Source organism: Coregonus clupeaformis, chromosome 36 (genome assembly GCF_020615455.1).
Source record: "Coregonus clupeaformis isolate EN_2021a chromosome 36, ASM2061545v1, whole genome shotgun sequence".
NCBI classification, from domain to species: Eukaryota; Metazoa; Chordata; class Actinopteri; order Salmoniformes; family Salmonidae; genus Coregonus; species Coregonus clupeaformis.
The window spans coordinates 19,887,676-19,910,461 of NC_059227.1; the positions used below are offsets into that span (position 1 = coordinate 19,887,676).

The 22,786-nt window shown below is 45.4% G+C and overlaps 1 protein-coding gene across 1 annotated transcript in view; it reads left to right on the forward strand.

Annotated features, from left to right (window-relative positions):
* Nucleotides 1–898: 898 nt before the first annotated feature.
* The window catches only part of aig1 (androgen-induced 1 (H. sapiens)), a 48,494-nt gene continuing 26,606 nt past the window's right edge, over nucleotides 899–22,786 (forward strand). Inside the window, exons 1-2 of the mRNA XM_041866052.2 lie at nucleotides 899–1,199; nucleotides 20,522–20,677. Of these exons, the coding sequence (XP_041721986.1) occupies nucleotides 1,059–1,199; nucleotides 20,522–20,677 (297 nt within the window). The 5' untranslated portion in view covers nucleotides 899–1,058. The remainder of the gene's footprint in view (nucleotides 1,200–20,521; nucleotides 20,678–22,786) is intronic.

The window sequence follows — 22,786 nt, forward strand, 5'->3', positions numbered from 1 at the left end:
AAATACTTATTTTCCACAATAATTTGCAAATAAATTCATTAAAAATCCTACAATGTGATTTTCTGGAAAAATAATTCTCATTTTGTCTGTCATAGTTGACGTGTACCTATGATGAAAATTACAGGCCTCTCTCATCTTTTTAAGTGGGAGAACTTGCACAATTGGTGGCTGACTAAATACTTTTTTCCCCACTGTACTTGCGTACTATTGTTTGTACAGATGAACGTGGTACCTTCAGGCGTTTGGAAATTGCTACCAAGGATGAACCAGACTTGTGGAGGTCTACAATTAATTTTCTGAGGTCTTGGCTGATTTCTTTTGATTTTCCCATGATGTCAAGCAAAGAGGCACTGAGTTTGAAGGTAGGCCTTGAAATACATCCACAGGTACACCTCCAATTGACTTAAATGAGCCATGACATCATTTTCTGGAATTTTCCAAGCTGTTTAAAGGCACAGTCAACTTACTGTATGTAAACTTCTGACCCACTGGAATTGTGATACAGTTAATTATAAGTGAAATAATCTGTCTGTAAATAATTGTTGTAAAAATGACTTGTGTCATGCACAAAGTAGATGTCCTAACCGACTTGCCAAAATTATAGTTTAACAAGAAATTTGTGGAGTGGTTGAAAAACGAGTTTTAATGACTCCAACCTAAGTGTATGTAAACTTCCGACTTCAACTGTATATGCATCTGCAAAGACGCAACGGCCTCAGTTGAAATGTTGAATACATTTGCATTATTTCCCTATTATACTAGACTAGCCAAAACCATTGACCAGACTATAAAGACATAATTGAAGGAGCCTCTGTATGCATGCAGAGCATCACACAGTGTTCTGCTCCTCCTCCTCTTGGAGAGGCTTCGTTCTGTTTCTATGGTAACACCCCTCCTCCTCCTCCTCCCTTTCCTCACGTTTACATCTCGTACGCAACCTCCTCCCTGTCTGAATCCCTTCTCCAAGGCAACGACCCCCCTGCACCGTACGAGACCCGCAGCATCAATCTGACAGGAGGATATCGCAGGAGACGAGACAAGGAAACGGATAAAAAAACATGGCGCTCATCCCATCTCAGGTGCTAAGGGTAGCCATCCTCCTGTCCTATTTCTCAATCCTCTGCAATTATAAAGCAATTGACATGCCCGCGCATCAAACATATGGCGGTAGCTGGAAGTTTTTAACATTCATAGACCTGGTAAGTGTAATATTGTTCTCTAGACCGGCGCCTGGTCATTCAGAAATGCTAGCACGTAATGGTATGGAATGCTACAGACAGTCAGTGTCCTACCTCCAGTTGTTGACACCGCCCACCCTCAGTTGCGAAACGGGCCTGCTGTGTTATTATGCTGTCGGCTACAATACGTTTTGTTTCTTCCAGCGTTGTACGGATTCCTACATTTTTTGGGCACGTGTTACAGTCATTAAAAGCTCACACCCACTAAAAAGACTCCCCCTCTTCTCGGCTGCTGATGCGCGCAAGCCAGTTGCCTTCGTTGCAACATTGGAATCACACCATGAATCACAATTATTAAGGAGCCAGCCGTGGCCGGTGGGTACCCAAGATGATGTTATTAGGATAACGATGTCTCGAGCTCAAATTATTCCCCTGTTAGATCACACAGCCTTCATTTTAAGAGAATCTGGTTTGGATAGTAAAAAACGTTATATGAAAACACCCAGGATCTCTCTTCCTGTGTCTTTCTTTTTCTTTTTTCAAGGAGCAGTTGCACCCTTGTTTTCTGAAAATAATTTTCAAATTTCGCATACTGTATAAGTATATGTACACACACACACACACACACACACACAGTCACACACACACACACACACACAGCACACATATTTAGGTCCTGATGTTCTGTCCGTTTTTCAACAGATGACTCATGTTTTCCACATTAGAAGCCCACTGCTGAACCATTTTACTACTACTTTTATGGCAATGGCGCTAAATGCAATAACAGCAATAAACATGTTTTGTTATTGTGCATAACAACATCTAGTTTAAGCCTATCATATAAATCCTGACAACAAAGTGTGTGTGTGTGTGTCGCATGCATGTGTGTGCATCTGTGTGTGTTTAATATTTGGCCTTTAGTCATGAATTAATGCCATCACACCAATGTGATGTCAATATGCTAACCCCAGGAACAGTACTTAGATTTAGCTCCCAATTTACTGTAATGAAATGTGCAATGTCCTACTATTATGATGTATTCTCTCATTCTGGTGCTTATCAGTTTTATTGTTATCACTGTTAGCTGGGTCCCTGTCCCTAGACTACCCAGTCCTGTTCAACATCTAGTTTTGATTTACATTTGGTTGAGTTGTCAACTAATGTGAATTCAACGTGAAATCAACAGAAAGCGTCACCATGTCATTGGATTTAGGTTAAAAGTTAGGTGAAGGAAAGAACGTTTTCCTTACGTTGATGACTCTTTGCAAATCCAATCCGTTTTCCATGTTGATTCAACATCATCACATTGACTTTTTTCTTTTAAATGACGTGGAAACAACATTGATTCAACAATTGTTTTGCCCAGTGGAACACTAGTAGTGGGTAGTGTATGCTCTGTTTTAGCTCACACAAATAGGGGCACAAAGAAATGAAGGTAACATGATGTGAGGTTGATATGGATTCAGTTTGACATGAAACAGCTGGGCCTTTTGAATAACTGCTTTCGTTTTATTCTATACGTTTTCATCATGATTGAGTCATCTTACAATCATTGTTGCTATATGGAGCAGTTATTATTAGAGCAGACAACAAAGAAATGTTATCACAGCAAAAGATAATCTCTATCCACAGAAAGAGATGCCACTCATTCGCAGGCTTTAGAATCAGACCTTACTCAGGGGGAATGGGATAGAAAGTCTAGCAGAAAACTCTAGAAACCATCCATAGTAGCCAGGCCTAACTTCCACGCCTCTGTCTGTCTACACTAATTCCGTTACACTTCACTTGGTTTAGGACCTTGGCTGCCTAGCTGTGATTTTAGCCTGTAGATATGTTTTCATTGGGACTCAGTCATCCATTATTGAGTGTGGGGTTCAGATGTGGGTTTCCATCTGGGATACATGAGGAGCAGAACACAGGGCCGTCCAGTGGGATGATACCACCAGTGAGAGCTGGCCTTTGTCCACATTAATCAATAGGCAGAACAAAACGTCTAACCCCTGTGTTTGGAGGAATCATATCATATGATCTGAAACATTTTGTTGTGGTTTAACATAGTGCCTCTTCAAATAAAATATGAGGCACCTAGCAGACAGATTGTGAAACTGAACGTTTGTTTGGGTCATACTTTTGGTGTAAAATGTTCTCTCACTTTCAAGTTGTTTGTTAAATTCATCAGTTTTAAAGGCCCAATACAGTAACAACTCAGTTTTTCCTGTGTTTTGTATCATATTGTTCAAAAGCTGATGAAACTACTAACACTGTAAAAGTGTGGTCCTCTGTAGCTCAATTGGTAGAGCATGGCGCTTGTAACGCCAGGGTAGTGGGTTCGATCCCCGGGACCACCCATACGTACAAATGTATGCAGTCGCTTTGGATATAAGCGTCTGCTAAATGGCATATTAAATATTAAATTAAATGTGATCAGAGTTATTTCCAGATAGTTGCTGATTGAAAATACAATTTACACAGGACCTTCTAATCAGCAGGTTTTACATGGGTAAAGTTGTTCTTGCCTGGTGACGTCACAATAGATCAATAACAAAGAGCGTTCCAAACCTCTCTGCCAATAACAGCTAGTTTTCAGGTTACATATCCCTCCTATTAGGCCCCTTCAATTAGGCAAAATTCTTGCTTGAGAATTTTTTTTTGCTAAAAGGATATTTTTGTTTCTATTTGACAATTTTAATGGAAAACTATTATAGTAAGGTACTTAATTTTTACTCAGAAACAATTTGATATTGTGATAAAAACAGCTGCATAGAGACTTTAAGCCAAATAAGTAACCATATAGAGCATGTATCATCTATTTTATGTTATATGTCACACGCGCACACACACACACACAAATTATGTAAGTCGCATAGCTGCAGTGCCAGAGTGCAGATCCCCTCTGCCACAGAGTGTCAGATGATGCCCAGAGGGGGCAGGTGTGGACAGAGAGATATTCTGTCTGGCTTTACATACTGTATGATGCGTGTCCCTGTCCATATGATGCGTGTCCCTGTCCCTAGACTACCCAGTCCTGTTCCCCTCTCTTCACCTGGCCAGCACATTACACAGCACATGTAAAGAGGGGTAGGGGGAGTGTAGGACAGTGCCTAATGTCTTTGCTAAGTAAGAAATGATCCATTACTCTACTCTCCTGTCAGCCTCTGCTAACTGTGGTGGTAATTAGGTTCCTAGACATTACATTGCTTCCCATTAGTCTATATAGGGCAATACATGTTGGATATGTAAAAAAAAGTGTTAAAAATAGCTCAAGTTAACATATGTATCTTAAGAAACAAGGTTCATGAAATCAATAATTTGCTAGTAACAGATGGCATTCATATTCTGTCAATCTCTGAAACTCACTTAGATAATACCTTAGATGATACAGTGGTAGCAATAGAAGGTTATAACATTTACAGAAATGCCAATGGGGGCGGTGCTGCGGTCTATATTCAGAACCACATTCCTGTAAAGCTTAGAGAAGATCTCATGTTAAATACTGTTTAAGTAAAATGGCTACATGTTCACCTGCCTCACCTAAAGCCCATTCTAGTGGGAAGCTGCTATAGACCACCAAATGCTAACAGTCAGTATCTGGATAACATGTGTGAAATGCTTGATAATATATGTGATATCAATAGAGCGGTATCCTTTCTGGGTGATTTAAATATTGACTGGCTTTCATCAGGCTGCCCACTCAAAAGAAAGCTTCAAACTGTAACTAGTGCCTGCAACCTGGTTCAGGTTATCAATCAACCTACCAGGGTAGTTACAAACAGTACAGGAATGAAATCATCAACATGTATTGATCATATCTTTACTAATGCTGCATAAATTTGTTTGAAAGCAGTATCCAAATCCATCGGATGTAGTGATCACAATATAGTAGCCATATCTAGGAAAACCAAAGTTCCAAAGGCTGGGTCTAATATTGTGTATAAGAGGTCATACAAGAAGTTCTGTAGTGATTCCTATGTTGTTGATGTGAATAATATGTGTTGGTTTGTGATGTGTAATGATGAGCAACCAGACGCTGCACTTGACACATTTATGAAATTGCTTATCCCAGTTACTAATAAGCATGCACCCATTAAGAAAATGACTGTAAAAACTGTTAAATCCCTGTGGATTGATGAGGAATTGGAAAAAGGGTATGGTTGAGAGGGATGAGGCAAAATATATGGCAAATAGGTCTGGCTGTACAACCGATTGGCAAACATACTGCAAATTGAGAAATCATGTGACTAAACTGAATTTAAAAGAAGAAGAAACTACACTATGAAACAAAGATAAATTACATCAAGAATTATAGTAAAAAGCTTTGGAGCACCTTAAATTAAATTTTGGGCAAAATTGACCAATCAGCCTGTTACCAACCCTTAGTAAACCTTTGGAAAAAATTGTGTTTGACCAGATAAAATACAATTTCACAGTAAACAAATTGACAACAGACTTTCAGCACACTTATAGGGAAGGACATTCAACAAGTACAGTTTTATCTGGGATGCTAAACCAGACAAGATAAAGCGTGCCTATCTATATAATGAATATGAATTGGGTGGGTTGATATTATTAAATATAAAAGCACTAAACCTCTCTCTAAAAGCATCACTTATTCAAACGTTTTACTTGAACCCTAAATGGTTCTCAAGTAGATTACTAAGAAAAGCTCATCCATTGTTTAAAAATGGCCCTTTTGCCTTTGTGCAGATTGCCATGTCTCATTTTCGATTAATTGAAAATGATATTGTTTTCAAAGTATCTCTCTTTTTCAAACAAGCATTGCAGAGCTGGCTACATGTCAAGGTGACGTGTATGCGGTGAACGAAGTCAAGCGCAGGACACCGAGCTACTGGCAGACGTACTTTACTAGCACAGTAAAGGAACATACAAAACAAAACCTCCTAACAGGGAGGAACAATACGCGCATACAAACAGCAACTGCCGACCTCACGGAAAACAATCACACACAACAAACAATGAGAGACAGGGGTACTTAAAGGGAATACAATGTAACATAATGGGAAACAGGTGTAAACAATAAAGACCAAACAAGACAAACACCGAAACATCGATCGGTAGTAGCTAGTACTCCGGGGACGACGAACGCTGAAGCCTGCCCGAGCAAGGAGGAGGAGCAGCTTCGGCTGAATCCGTGACAGTACCCCCCCTTGACGCGCGGCTCCAGCCGTGCGCCGACCCCGGCCTCGGGGACGGCCAGGAGGACGCGGAGCAGGGCGAGTCGGATGACTCCGGTGGAAATCCCTCAACATGGAGGGATCTAGGATGTCCCTCCTAGGGGCCCAGCACCGTTCCTCCGGACCGTACCCCTCCCACTCCACGAGATACTGCAGGCCCCCCATCCGACGCCTCGAATCCAAGATGGACCGGACTGAGTACGCCGGAGCCCCCTCGATGTCCAGTGGGGGCGGAGGAGCCTCTCGTACCTCACTCTCCTGGAGTGGACCAGCGACTACCGGCCTGAGGAGAGACACATGGAACGAGGGGTCAATGCGGTAATGAATGGGCAGTTGTAACCTATAACATACCTCGTTCAATCTCTTCAGGACTTTAAATGGCCCCACAAACGGCTGACACAGCTTCCGGCAGGGCAGTCGGTGGGGCAGGTTTCGGGTCGAGAGCCAGACCCGATCTCCCGGTGCATACACTGGAGCCTCACTGCGGTGGCGGTCGGCGCTCGCCTTTTGCCGCCTGATAGCCCGTTGCAGATGGACATGCGCAGCGTTCCAGGTTTGTTCCGCGCGCCGAAACCACTCGTCCACCGCAGGGGCTTCGATCTGGCTCTGATGCCAAGGTGCCAGGACCGGCTGATACCCTAGCACACACTGAAAAGGCGTAAGGTTAGTGGAGGAGTGGCGGAGTGAGTTTTGGGCTATCTCTGCCCCGGGGATATATCCCGACCACTCCCCCTGCCGGTCCTGGCAATATGACCTCAGAAACCTACCCACATCCTGGTTCACTCTCTCCACCTGCCCATTACTCTCTGGGTGAAAACCTGAGGTAAGGCTAATCGAGACCCCCAGACGCTCCATAAACGCACTCCAGACTCTAGAGGTGAACTGGGGACCCCGATCAGACACTATATCCTCAGGTACCCCGTAGTGCCGGAAGACGTGTGTAAACAGGGCGTCAGCAGTTTGTAGGGCTGTAGGGAGACCTGGCATAGGAATGAGGCGGCAGGCCTTCGAAAACCGATCCACAACGACCAAGATCGTCGTGTTCCCCTGGGAAGGGGGAAGGTCCGTGACAAAATCCACCGATAGGTGAGACCACGGCCGTTGTGGAACGGGTAGGGGTTGTAACTTCCCTCTGGGCAGGTGTCTAGGCGCCTTACACTGGGCGCACACCGAGCAGGAGGAAACATAAACCCTCACGTCCTTAGCTAAAGTGGGCCACCAGTACTTCCCACTAAGGCAGTGCACTGTCCGACCAATACCAGGATGACCAGAGGAGGGTGACATGTGAGCCCAATATATCAATCGATCACGAACCTCGAGCGGCACGTACTTCCGACCCTCTGGACACTGTGGGGGAGTAGGATCGGTACGTAACGCCCGCTCGATGTCCGCATCAACCTCCCACACCACCGGTGCCACCAGACAAGACTCCGGAAGTATGGGAGTGGGCTCAATGGACCTCTCCTCTGTGTCATATAGTCGGGACAGGGTGTCTGCCTTAGCGTTCTGTGACCCTGGTCTATAGGTGAGCTTAAATACAAATTGGGTAAAAAACATAGCCCACCTTGCCTGGCGTGGGTTCAGCCTCCTCGCTGCCCGGATGTACTCCAGGTTACGATGGTCAGTCAGAATGAGAAAAGGGTGTTTAGCCCCCTCAAGCCAATGCCTCCACACCTTCAGGGCTTGAACCACAGCTAACAGCTCCCTGTCCCCCACGTCATAATTGCGCTCCCCTGGATAAACCTCCGGTAGTAATTGGCAAAACCCAAGAACCGCTGCACTTCCTTCACCGTGGTGGGAGTCTGCCAATTACGCACGGCTGAAACGCGGTCAATCTCAATCTCCACCCCTGACGCGGACAACCGATGTCCCAGGAAGGAGATGGAATCCTGGAAGAACAGACATTCTCCGCCTTCGCATACAGGTCATGCTCCAACAGTCTACCAAGCACCCGACGCACCAGGGACACATGCTCGGCTCGTGTAGCGGAGTATATTAGAATGTCATCAATATACACCACTACAACCTGTCCATGCAAGTCCCGGAAAATCTCGTCCACAAACGATTGGAAGACTGAAGGAGCATTCATTAAACCGTATGGCATGACGAGGTACTCATAGTGACCCGAGGTGGTGCTGAATGCTGTCTTCCACTCATCTCCCTCCCTAATGTGCACCAGGTTGTACGCGCTCCTGAGATCCAATTTTGTGAAGAATCGCGCCCCGTGTAATGACTCCGTCAAACTAGCAATCAGAGGGAGAGGATAGCTGTATTTGATTGTGATCTGATTGAGACCACGGTAATCAATACACGGGCGTAAACCCCCATCCTTCTTCTTCACAAAAAAGAAACTCGATGACGCAGGGGAAGTGGACGGCCGTATGTATCCCTGTCTCAGAGATTCGGTGACATATGTCTCCATAGCCGCCATCTCCTCCTGAGACAGAGGATACACATGACTACGAGGAAGCGCAGCGCCTACTTGGAGGTCTATCGCACAATCCCCCTGTCGATGAGGTGGTAATTGAGTCGCCTTCTTTTTACAGAAGGCGAGTGCCAAATCAGCATACTCAGGTGGAATGTGCATGGTGGGAACTTGGTTCGGGCTTTCCACCGTCGTTGCCCCTACGGAAACACCTACACACCGCCCGAAACACTGATCAGACCATCCCTTGAGAGCCTTCTGTTGCCATGAAATGTTGGGGTCATGAGATGTTAACCAGGGAAGCCCCAACACCACGGGAAACGCAGGAGAATCAATCAAATACAAACAAATTATCTCCTCATGGCCCTCCTGCGTTTTCATCCTGAGAGGCGCTGTGACTTCCCTAATCAATCCTGACCCCAAAGGGCGGCTATCTAGGGCATGGATGGGGAAGGGCACATCAACGGGTACAATAGGAATCCCTAACTTATAGGTGAACTGGCGATCGATAAAATTCCCAGCTGCGCCTGAATCTACTAGCGCCTTATGCTGGGAGTGAGGAGAAACCTTGGGAAACACAACTTTAATACACATATGCGCAACAGAGAGCTCTGGGTGAGTTGGGTGCCTACTCACCTGGAATGACTCATCAGTGCGCTGCCTACTGCCTCGATTCCTAGGAGACCCTCCCCAGCACCGACCAGCAGTGTGTCCTCTGCGGCCACAGTTGGTGCAGGGGACGGCCTCTCTCCTGGTCTCTCTCCTGGTCTCCCTAGCACCAGCACCTCCGAGCTCTATAGCGGTCGGCTCGGAAGTGCTGGGGGATGGAATGGACGGCCCTGAATCCAGACGTACGCGGGTAGCCAACAGGGTATACAGGAGAATTGTCCACCAGTTGGTCGAAGCTGAGGTTGGTGTCCCTGCAGGCCAATTCCCGACGCACGTCCTCCCTCAGGCTACATCTGTATTGGTCGATGAGGGCCCTCTCATTCCATCCCGCGTTGGCAGCCAGCGTCCGGAAGTCCAGTGCGAACTCCTGTGCGCTCCTCCTCCCCTGTCTGAGGTGGAATAGACGCTCACCCGCCGCTTTACCCTCTGGTGGATGATCGAATACTGCCCTGAAGCGGCGGGTGAACTCTGCATAGTTGACAGTAGCGGCGTCTATCCCCCCCCACTCGGCATTGGCCCACTCCAGCGCCTTGCCGGACAGACAGGAGATGAGGGCGGACACGCTCTCGTATCCCGAGGGCACCGGGTGGATGGTTGCCAGGTAGAGTTCAACCTGGAGCAGGAAACGCTGACACCCGGCAGCTGTGCCATCATAAGCCCTCGGGAGCGAGAGCCGAATCCCACTGGACCCCGGAGGTGAAGCGATGGGGATCGCCGATGGTGGTGGTATCGTCGGAGGAGGTGTAGGCAGACCCCCTCTTTCCCATCGCTCCATAGTGCTCACCACCCGTTCCATGGCGGTGCCGAGAGCCTGGATCATGGCCGCTTGTTGTTCGACGCGTTCTTCCATTGATCCAGCTGGCACCGCCGCTCCTGCTGACTCCATGTGTGGTGTGTGATTCTGTCAAGGTGACATGTATGAGGTGAACGAAGTCAAGCGCAGGACACCGAGCTACTGGCAGACATACTTTACTAGCACAGTAAAGGAACATACAAAACAAAACCTCCTAACAGGGAGGAACAATACGCGCATACAAACAGCAACTGCCGACCTCACGGAAAACAATCACACACAACAAACAATGAGAGACAGGGGTACTTAAATGGAATACAATGTAACATAATGGGAAACAGGTGTAAACAATAAAGACCAAACAAGACAAACACCGAAACATCGATCGGTAGTAGCTAGTACTCCGGGGACGACGAACGCCGAAGCCTGCCCGAGCAAGGAGGAGGAGCAGCCTCGGCTGAATCCGTGACACTACAATTTCAATTTCATCCCCCTGAAAAGATAGAACAAATATTACAACAAATATTATGGCTGAACTCAAATGTGCTGGTTGATAAAATACCTGTATTTATGTTTGAAAAGGGTATTTTGTTTTTAAATTATATTGTAAATTGGAATGGTAGAGTTATGTCTTTCATGGAGTTATCAGAATTGTATGGGAAGGTCTGCTCAATCTAAGATTACAACCAATTGACTACAGCATTACCCCAAAAATGGATGGAGGCAGGTGGCAGTGGGAGGAGGTAGGGAACTGGTCTGTCTGCCCAATATAAAGGATCCAAACTGGCGGACGAATAAAAATAGCATAAATAGGAAAGTATACCAGTTTAATTTGAGGACCAGGATGTTGACAGCTGTGCCATACAGATTGCAAAATAGTTGGGAAGAGATTGTTGATGTACCGATTCCATGGTACAGGGTTTATGAGTTGATAGATAAAATGACGCAAGATTCAAGACTTCGTGCTTTTCAGCTAAAATGATTATATAGAATTCTTGCCACCAACAAATTGTTGAATATTTGGGGCATACAATCATCGAAGCACTGCACATTTTATTGTGAGGATACAGAATCAATAGACCATTTATTTTGGTATTGCCCTCAGGTAGCCTGTTTCTGGTCTCAGGTTCAGGAATGGCTGAAAATGCATAACATTGATCTAAAATGGACCCTAGAAATAGTACTGTTGGGAGATCTGGAGAGACCGGGTCAGTCAATTACTAATATACTAATACTCTTAGTAAAAGTATGTATCTTCAACTCGCAATCTGTGGATTCTATTTGATTAGATAGATTGAAATTGTTTGTTAAACATCCCAGCATTGTTGAAATATATATGGTGTGTAGAAATCTGAAGCGGGTGGCCAGCAGAGATAGGTGGGATGGGCTGAGGGAAGCTGAGGGTTGGGATGTGGAATTCGAGACAAGTGGGAGTGAAGTTGCTGGGCGGGGATAGAATGACGGTTAAAGATTAAAGTAAAAAAAAGTAAAAAAATAGTTTGAATGACACTGAGGGGCAGTGTTATTACAGCTAATGCCTGTTTTCCTGAGGCTGATGCCGTGCAGTTGCTTGTACACATGCATATACACACACTCTCATTCAAATGCACACATGTGCACATACACGGACACACACACACACATATGTAAATAGTGCCATACCAACTCAGATGGTTGAGGGGCAGCTCTTGGGGAACTGTGGGGGGGATCTTGGAGGGCTGGTGGCCTGGCGGTTGGGAGCTTGGGCCGGTGGCTGATGGATGGCTGGTTCGGGTCCCTGTTTCTGTCGACGTGCCCTTGAGCAGGGCGTTGACCCTGGTTGCTTCTGTGTGTCGCTCTGGATGGGAGTCTGTTAGATGACTAATGTGATGCAGTTGTTGAGTGGCTTCACTGCAAGCACAGTTGAAGTCGGAAGTTTACATACACTTAGGTTGGAGTTATTAAAACTCGTTTTTCAACCACTCCACAAATTTCTTGTTAACAAACTCTAGTTTTGGCAAGTCGGTTAGGACATCTACTTTGTGCATGACACAAGTAATTTTTCCAACAATTGTTTACAGACAGATTTTTCACTTATAATTCACTGTATCACAATTCCAGTGGGTCAGAATTTACATACACTAAGTTGACTGTGCCTTTAAAGAGCTTGGAAAATTCCAGAAAATGATGTCATGGCTTTAGAAGCTTCTGATAGGCTAATTCACATAATTTGAGTCAATTGGAGGTGTACCTGTGGATGTATTTCAAGGCCTACCTTCAAACTCAGTGCCTCTTTGCTTGACATCATGGGAAAATCAAAATAAATCAGCCAAGACCTCAGAAAAATAATTGTAGACCTCCACAAGTTTGGTTCATCCTTGGGAGCAATTTCCAAACGCCTGAAGGTACCAAGTTCAACACCATGGGACCACGCAGCCATCATACCGCTCAGGAAGGAGACGCGTTCTGACTCCTAGAGATGAACGTACTTTGGTGCGAAAAGTGCAAATCAATCCCAGAAAAACAGCAAAGGACCTTGTGAAGATGCTGGAGGAAACAGGTACAAAAGTATCTATATCCACAGTAAAACGAGTCCTATATCGACATAACCTAAAAGGCCGCTCAGCAAGGAAGAAGCCACTGCTCCAAAACCACCATAAAAAAACCAGACTACGGTTTGCAACTGCACATGGGGACAAAGATCGTACTTTTTGGAGAAATGTCCTCTGGTCTGATGAAACAAAAATATAACTTTTTGTCCATAATGACCATCGTTATGTTTGGAGGAAAAAGGGGGTTGCTTGCAAGCCGAAGAACACAATCCCAACCGTGAAGCACGGGGGTGGCAGCATCATGCTGTGGGGGTGCTTTGCTGCAGGAGGGACTGGTGCACTTCACAAAATAGATGGCATCATGACGAAGGAAAATTATATGGATATATTGAAGCAACATCTCAAGACATAAGTCAGGAAGTTAAACTTGTTCGCAAATGGGTCTTCCAAATGGACAATGACCCCAAGCATACTTCCAAAGTTGTGGCAAAATGGCTTAAGGACAACAAAGTCAAGGTATTGGAGTGGCCATCACAAAGCCCTGACCATAATCCTATAGAACATTTGTGGTCAGAACTGAAAAAGCGTGTGCGAGCAAGGAGGCCTACAAACCTGACTCAATTACACCAGCTCTGTCAGGAGGAATGGGCCAAAATTCACCCAACTTATTGTGGGAAGCTTGTGGAAGGCTACCCGAAACGTTTGACCCAAGTTAAACAATTTAAAGGCAATGCTACCAAATACTAATTGAGTGTATGTAAACTGACCTTACTACTGATTGTCTGGTCGTATGCCTCCATCAGGAGTCACATACTATGATCAATTACATACCACTTTGTGAACATGGTCGTCGGGTAAGCTTGGCGTCGGGTAAGTTTGGCTTTATACATAGCTTGGGCGTTGTCGAGTAAGGCTTAAACTATGTATTTAGATTGTAGTTAGGTATTGTAGGTAGGTATCGTGGGTTGTTGTATGTAATTATTGTAGGTTAGTACTGTATTCGGCGGTGCCGGGTGTAGCACGAAGCTAGCTAGCTAGCTAACTCACCACCTGGACTAGCTGGCGAGTAGCTATTAGCAACGGTATAGTTGTCTCACGCCTGAGAGTGCTTGTAATTACGCCAGCTGGCTGCCTACAATGATTACATACAAGAACTGCCTACCATTCAGCTGTTTTCTAACCTCATTGTCTGAACCGTTAACGTTAGGTAGCAAGTGGCTACTGTGCTTGAAATTTAGCTAGCTTGTTGCTACCTGGATAGCGACTAGTAAACAATAGCTGGAACGACCGAGCGAACAGACGCAAACTGGCTGAGTCAATTCAGTGGCTAGCTTTGCACTTGGCTAGCTAACAGTAGCTGTTAGGGGTAAGTCATAACCTACACTTGTGTTTTGTTCTTTACATATTGATAGCCCGAGTCGTTCAAGGAATTTGGGACATGGGTGACTAGTTAACGTTAGTTTGGCTCTCTTTGTGTTCGTGCCGTGAAAGGAGGGGTTCTTCTTTGTCTGAAAGCAATGGCTAGCTAGTTTGCTAACTATCCTAGCTAACTAACTGGCTGAATAAGTTGACGACGGACTCGCTCAAGCTGTCAGGACTAACCCACAACGTTAGACACGGACACGAACGATCTGCTTGCGTGTTGATACACTGGTGGTTTGTTGTGGCTGAGTATTGGCGCTAAACCGTGTTGTTGGAGACCGGCATGCTAGCTGGTTGTGGCGTCTTATGACGAGGTGCCCAGACGTTTTTCACGGAATAATACTGCACCTAGTTAGCTAGCTGAATAAACTAAGTTAGTCTATTCCTAGAAAACATTGAACCGCTGTAGTTTACAACAATTATAGTTTCTGAGGTGGAAGTTGGGAGAGTTATATTTGGGAGTTGTGGTGAGGGAGGCCCCGCTCTCTCCTTTCCCAGATGTTTAGTTCATTTCATTCCGATCTCCTCTGCATTATTGTAGCCATCTGCTGCAGCCTGTCAACTATGCCTCTGCCTATCCCTGTTCTCTCCTCTCCGCACAGGCTACACAAACGCCTCACACCGCGTGGCTGCTGCCTCTCTAACCTGGTGGTCCCTGCACGCACAACCCACGTGGAGTTCCAGGTCTCAGGCAGCCTCTGGAACTGCCGTTCTGCTGCCAACAAGGCAGAGTTCATCTCAGCCTATGCTACCCTCCAGTCCCTCGACTTCTTGGCGCTGACGGAAACATGGATTACCACTGAAAACACTGCTACACCTGCTGCTCTCTCCTCGTCTGACCATGTGTTCTCGCATACCCCGAGAGCATCTGGTCAGCGGGGTGGTGGCACAGGAATCCTCATCTCTCCCAAGTGGACATTCTCAATTTTTCCCCTGACCCATCTGTCTATCTCCTCATTTGAATTCCATGCTGTCACAGTCACTAGCCCATTTAAGCTTAATATTCTTGTCATCTATCGCCCTCCAGGTTCCCTTGGAGAGTTCATCAATGAGCTTGACGCCTTGATAAGTTCCTTTCCTGAGGATGGCTCACCCCTCACAGTTCTGGGGGATTTCAACCTCCCTACGTCTACATTTGACTCATTTCTCTCTGCCTCCTTCTTTCCACTCCTCTCCTCTTTTGACCTCACCCTCTCACCGTCCCCCCCCCCTACTCACAAGGCAGGCAATACGCTTGACCTCATCTTTACTAGATGCTGTTCTTCTACTAATCTCACTGCAACTCCCCTCCAAGTCTCCGACCACTACTTTGTATTCTTTTCTCTCTCCCTCTCCTCCAACACTACTCACTCTGCCCCTACACAGATGGTAATGCGCCGTCGCAACCTTCGCTCTCTCTCTCCCGCTACTCTCTCCTCTTCCATCCTATCATCTCTTCCCTCTGCTCAATCCTTCTCCCTCCAATCTCCTGATTCTGCCTCCTCAACCCTCCTCTCCTCCCTTTCTGCATCCTTTGACTCTCTATGTCCCCTATCCTCCCGGCCGGCTCGGTCCTCCCCTCCAGCTCCGTGGCTTGATGACTCATTGCGAGCTCACAGAACAGGGCTCCGGTGACCTTCTCCCTTACCTCACCTCGCTGATCAACTCATCCTTGACCGCTGGCTATGTCCCTTCCGTCTTCAAGAGAGCGAGAGTTGCACCCCTTCTCAAAAAACCAACACTCGATCCCTCTGATGTCAACAACTACAGACCAGTATCCCTTCATTATTTTCTCTCCAAAACTATTGAGCGTGCCGTCTTTAGCCAACTCTCTTGCTATCTCTCTCAGAATGACCTTCTTGATCCAAACCAGTCAGGTTTCAAGACTGGTCATTCAACTGAGACTGCTCTTCTCTGTGTCACGGAGGCTCTCCGCACTGCTAAAGCTAACTCTCTCTCCTCTGCTCTTGTCCTTCTAGACCTGTCTGCTGCCTTTGATACTGTGAACCATCAGATCCTCCTCTCCACCCTCTCCGAGCTGGGCATCTCCGGCGCGGCTCACTCTTGGATTGCGTCCTACCTGACCGGTCGCTCCTACCAAGTGGCGTGGCGAGAAGCTGTCTCCGCACCACGTGCTCTCACCACTGGTGTCCCCCAGGGCTCAGTTCTAGGCCCTCTCCTATTCTCGCTATACACCAAGTCACTTGGCACTGTCATATCCTCACATGACCTCTCCTATCATTGCTACGCTGACGACACACAACTAATCTTCTCCTTTCCCCCTTCTGATAACCAGGTGGCGAATCGCATCTCTGCATGTCTGGCAGACATATCAGTATGGATGACGGATCACCACCTCAAGCTGAACCTCAGCAAGACGGAGCTGCTCTTCCTCCCGGGGAAGGTCTGCCCGTTCCATGATCTCGCCATCCGTTGTGTCCTCCTCCCAGAGTGCGAAGAGCCTTGGCGTGACCCTGGACAACACCCTGTCGTTCTCCGCTAACATCAAGGCGGTGACCCGATCCTGTAGGTTCATGCTCTACAACATTCGGAGAGTACGACCCTGCCTTACACAGGAAGCGGCACAGGTCCTAATCCAGGCACTTGTCATCTCCCGTCTGGATTACTGCAACTCGCTGTTGGCTGGGCTCCCTGCCTGTGCCATTAAACCCCTACAACTCATCCAGAATGCCGCAGCCCATCTGGTGTTCAACCTTCCCAAGTTCTCTCACGTCACCCCGCTCCTCCGCACACTCCACTGGCTTCCAGTTGAAGCTCGCATCTGCTACAAGACCATGGTGCTTGCCTACGGAGCTGTGAAGGGAACGGCACCTCCGTACCTTCAGGCTCTGATCAGTCCCTACACCCAAACAAGGGCACTGCGTTCATCCACCTTTGGCCTGCTGGCTCCCCTACCTCTGCGGAAGCATAGTTCCCGCTCAGCCCAGTCAAAACTGTTCGCTGCTCTGGCACCCCAATGGTGGAACAAGCTCCCTCACGACGCCAGGACAGCGGAGTCACTCACCACCTTCCGGAGACATTTGAAACCCCACCTCTTTAAGGAATACCTGGGATAGGATAAAGTAATCCTTCTACCCCCACCCCCCTTTACTCCAACCCCCCAATTTTTTTAAAATAATAAATAAAAACATTGTAAAGTGGTTATCCCACTGGCTATAAGGTGAATGCACCTATTTGTAAGTCGCTCTGGATAAGAGCGTCTGCTAAATGACGTAAATGTAAATGTAAATGTAAACTTCTGACCCACTGGGAATGTGATGAAATAAATAAAAGCTGAAATAAATAATGCTCTCTACTATTATTCTGACATTTCACATTCTTAAAATAAAGTGGTGATCCTAACTGACCTAAAACAGGGAATTCTTACTAGGATTAAATGTCAGGAATTGTGAAAAACTGAGTTTAAATGTATTTGGCTTGCTGGGCACTACCCTGTAAACTTTTGACTTCAACTGTATATTGTATGTTTTAAATATTCAAAAACAACAACAACAAAAAAACAAGCACAGCACTTACACAAATGACTGATGATTGGCTGAGAGAAATTGATGATAAAAAGATTGTGGGGGCTGTTTTGTTAGACTTCAGTGCGACTTTTGACATTATCGATCATAGTCTGTTGCTGGAAAAACGTATGTGTTATGACTTTACACCCCCTGCTATATTGTGGATAAAGAGTTACCTGTCTAACAGAACACAGAGGGTGTTCGTTAATGGAAGCCTCTCCAACAACATCCAGGTAGAATCAGGAATTCCCCAGGGCAGCTGTCTAGGCCCCTTACTTTTTTCAATCTTTACTAACGACATGCCACTGGCTTTGAGTAAAGCTATGTCTATGTATGTGGATGACTCAACACTATACACGTCAGCTACCACAGCAACTGAAATGACAGCAACACTTAACAAAGAGCTGCAGTTAGTTTCAGAATGGGTGGTATGGAATAAGTTAGTCCTAAATATTTCAAAAACTAAAAGCATTGTATTTGGGACAAATCATTTACTAAACCCTAAACCTCAACTAAATCGTGTAATGAATAATGTGGAAATTGAGCAAGTTGAGGAGACTAAATTGCTTGGAGTAACCCTGGATTGTAAACTGTCATGGTCAAAACATATTTATACAACAGTAGCTAGGATGGGGAGAAGTCTGTCTATAATAAAGCGCTGCTCTGCATTCTTAACAGCACTATCAACAAGGCAGGTCCTACAGGCCCTAGTTTTGTCGCACCTGGACTATTGTTCAGTCGTGTGGTCAAGTGCCACAAAGAGGGACTTAGGAAAATTGCAATTGGCTCAGAACAGGGCAGCACGGCTGGCACTTGGATCTACACAGAGAGCTAACAATAATAATATGCATGTCAATCTCTCCTGGCTCAAAGTGGAGGAGACATTGACTTCATCACTACTTGTATTTGTGAGAGGTAATGACATGTTGAATGAACCGAGCTGTCAGTTTGAACTACTGGCACACAGCTCGGACACCCATGCATTCCCATTTACATTTTAGTCATTTAGCAGACGCTCTTATCCAGAGCGACTTACAGTTAGTGAGTGCATACATTATTATTTTTTTCATACTGGCCCCCCGTGGGAATCGAACCCACAACCCTGGCATTGCAAACGCCATGCTCTACCAACTAAGCTACATCCCCACAAGACATGCCACCAGAGGTCTCTTCACAGTGCCCAAGTCAAGAACAGACTATGGGAGGCGCACAGTACTACATAGAGCCATGACTACATGGAACTCTATTCTACATCAAGTAACTCATGCCAGCAGTAAAATTAGATTTAAAAAATACAGATAAAAATACACCTTATGGAACAGCGGGGACTGTGAAGCAACACAAACATAGACACATGCATACAAACACACAATAACATACGCACTATATACACATTTTGTGTTATAGATATGTGGTAGTAGAGTAGAGGCCTGAGGGCACACACTTAAAAATGTTGTGAAATCTGTTATGAATGTATTGTAATGTTTTTAAAATTTATAACTGCCTTAATTTTGCTGGACCCCAGGAAGAGTAGCTGCTGCCTTGGCAGGAACTAATGGGGATCCATAATAAATACAAATACAAATGTTCAGGCTTGTAATTACATTATGCTGTAGTATGTACGTCATCACTCCTATAGCTGTTCAACTGCTAAACTAGTTATATCTGTATCTCTCTTGTTCATGCAGCTTCCATATTCTCCTTCCCAGACTCCCTCTGGCCTCCACTCTCCCAGCTGTAGACGTTTGAGTTGTGTGGAGCAACACTTTATAACCTGAGCTCCAGTCCAGGAATTATTGTGGTTGCTCCTAAGTGCCTGCGATACAGGGCAGGGAAAAGAGCCTGTAGAGATGGTAAAGGGTTTTATGCTTAGCTTTTGGCATTCATTCCCTGTGAGAGCTCTGTTTTACAAACCCGTTGCATTTGAGATAAATGAAAAAGAACCTGGAAGGCATTCGTTTTTTGCATAGCCTCAGGCTAAACCTGCTGCTTACAGAGGCAAAAAACGAAGTAGAAGATATAAAGACTGTGAAAACGCCTGAGAAATGAAACAGCTGTCTTGCGTGTTAGCTAGGTGTCACACTAATGCTGTTGCTGGGCACTACCCTGTCCTCGAACCAAGTTCTGTAAGGCAATTTTCGGACCGAAAAGATAATGCGGGTTCCTGGAATCCTAAATGAAACAGTGAATTAAATGAGAATATAAGTCACACTTTCCAGTCTGTTGGATTTTTGCTGCGGAGATAAAGACACCCTGTTATGTTCTCTCGCTCTTAATCTAATGCAAAAATAATCCCCACCGCTGCCACTGACTGCTCATAGACCCACATAAAATGACATATGCTAGCTTAAGGGAATAGACATTGAAAGTATGAGGTTTATGTAATTGTTATATAATTATTTTATTGTTATATAAAATACTTTTTTATTTAAATGTATGTATCGCAATATGTGTTGGGTTTTAGAGGACAACTCAATGAACTCCTTTTTGATATACATATTAATGTTTTATAGATATATTTTTTGGATTCATATGCTTTCCATGAATATAATGTGATATTAATATTTAATGCTACTGTCCTCTTGAAAGATGAGGAACTCCACTGATTTTGTGACCAAAAATAATCTCCTGTTCACCTCCCCGGATTGAAATTGTGCCGTAAAATTATTTATCCTGTGACACAACTCCTGGAGCAGCTATACTGCTAAGCAAGTGTGACAGGATCATGTCTAACTATTGTGTAATCTGTTGTGGCCGCTCTATCTTTAAATACACATCTTTGTGTCTTCTCCTCCCCTGCTCTAGGTGATCCAGGCAGTGTTCTTTGGCGTGTGTGTGCTGACAGACCTGTCCAGCCTGCTGACCAAGGGCAGTGAGAGCCAGGAGCAGGACAGGCAGCTTAGGAAGCTCATTGGCCTGAGGGACTGGATGATGGCTGTGCTTGCCTTCCCCGTTGGAGTGGTGAGCGATAGTCACGACACAACACTAGGCCTGGACCACTGGAATCTGCTCTCAGATCTGTTTGTATTGTATCGCTACCTCAACAACCATTGAAGTAGACTATACTGTACAGCACAACTAGATCTGGGACTATGATAGTGTCCCTTTTACAGTATGCCAAAGAAGCACAAATTCACTGAGAAAGAAGCAGAAGACACTGTGAATGCTCTGCATTGTTAAGAACTACCTTTCTTACTCTGACAGTCTAGATGCTTGAAACCACAGATCCACAACAAAACAAATGCTTCCATTCTCGTTCCCTTGTCAAGCATCATTCATGGATAGAAGAAAGATATTTGAAGAAACAGCTGATACACCAGAATATGCGCTTCCCTGCAAGTATCCTCAGTGTGGCATAAAATACTACAGCTTCACTGATGTATCTGAGAAGTAGAACAGAAACTCAATAACTCCACATACTAAACAAGTGTCTGTTTTTCTTCTACGTCGCCAGACACATGCTAGTCTTTAGTCTATATGTAGGTCAGCCAAATCCAGGGTTGTCGCAGGTGAAACCGAAAGGCGGACGGAAAGGAAAAGTCCCCTAGCTAGCCTTCCGTTTGAGTCAGTGGACACCTTTCCCTGGTGCATACTGCTGCCTGTGGCCTATCTGGACTGCACTGGCCTCTGGGAGGGCATTTGCATATGTAGGGACACCGAGTCACATTGTCTTGGATGCAGCACGGCCCATTCGCTTTGCAAATGCCAAGTCATCTATCAGGACAGGTGTCATGTGACGGCCTTGGAGGCAGCGGGTAGACAGCGGAAAGGCAACAAGCGGCAGACCAGAGGGCTGAGCCCTGGGAGAAAAAGGAAACTGTGTTTGTCTTGCTTTTATATGCCCTTGTGTCCGTGATCGCCATCTGATAATTACTCAGAACATATTTCAATTGGATCTTTGCTGCAGTCTCTTTTTTCTGTTGCAGGAAGAGGTGATGTTTTAGTTTCATACAGTGAGGTGGTGGCGAGGGGCCAGGGTGCCCAGGCAGCAGGCGTTGAGGGGTTCGTACAGAAGTGTGTATTTATAAGGTACTGGGCCTTATAAATATTTGAAATATAGTGGGAAGATACTGGTTGTCAATATGCTGGTTTTTCCAGGCCTCGAGCCAAAAGAGAGGGGCATCATTTCATGTTCACTAACTTTGGCCTAGTCACTGTGTAATAAGGAAGAAGAACATCGCATGTCATGTCATCATCATGATATATATTTTTAACATGGTCTATAGTGAAATAGGGACAGGCGTGTTCTATGTATCACAGTCCCTGTTTACCATAGATCATGTGATGTGTGCTGTGACCGGAGTTTGATCCTGTGTTCTTCTGGATAGGTACCCTTACACAAAACAGACAGTCAGACGTGGTTTTCGTACATTCGACCAAAAGGGCCAACACTAATTTTGAAGTCGCAGGCGGGGCTTACCTCATCACGTGACCATGAGCAACCATGACCGATTCATGTCCGCTACACTTTGACATGTGCATTTTCACATTTAAATGTCAACTAGGACTGTCAAACGATAAAAAAATGTAATCGAGTTTATCGCAGGATTTGCTGTGATTAATCACGATTCATTGCAAATTCATAATTTGCTCAAATTGAGCTGTAATTTAAGATTTATTTATACAAAAAGCATTAAAAGAATATTAGCAAAATCAGGTAAATCGATAAAGACACTTTCTTTAACCTCAAAGTCAACTTGTTTTGACATTTCATTGTTGTTTTTAGCTATATATATTATGTATTTTGGATGTTTTCAGTATATTTTGAATGCTTTCAGACTAAAATTACAACAGGTTAACTCGAGTTAACTGATCAACTCTGACAGCGCTAATTTTAACATGTTAAAAAGGATAGATAATAGGCCTCCCGAGTGGCGCAGCGGTCTAAGGTACGGCATCGCAGTGCTAGAGGCATCACTACAGACCCGGGTTCGATCCCAGGCTGTGTCGCAGCCGGCCTCCATGAGGTGGTGCACAATTGGCCCAGCGTTGTCTGGGTTAGGGGAGGGTTTGGCCGGCCGGGATGTTTTTGTCCCATGGAGCGCTAGCTTCTCTGTTCTTTTCACTGGG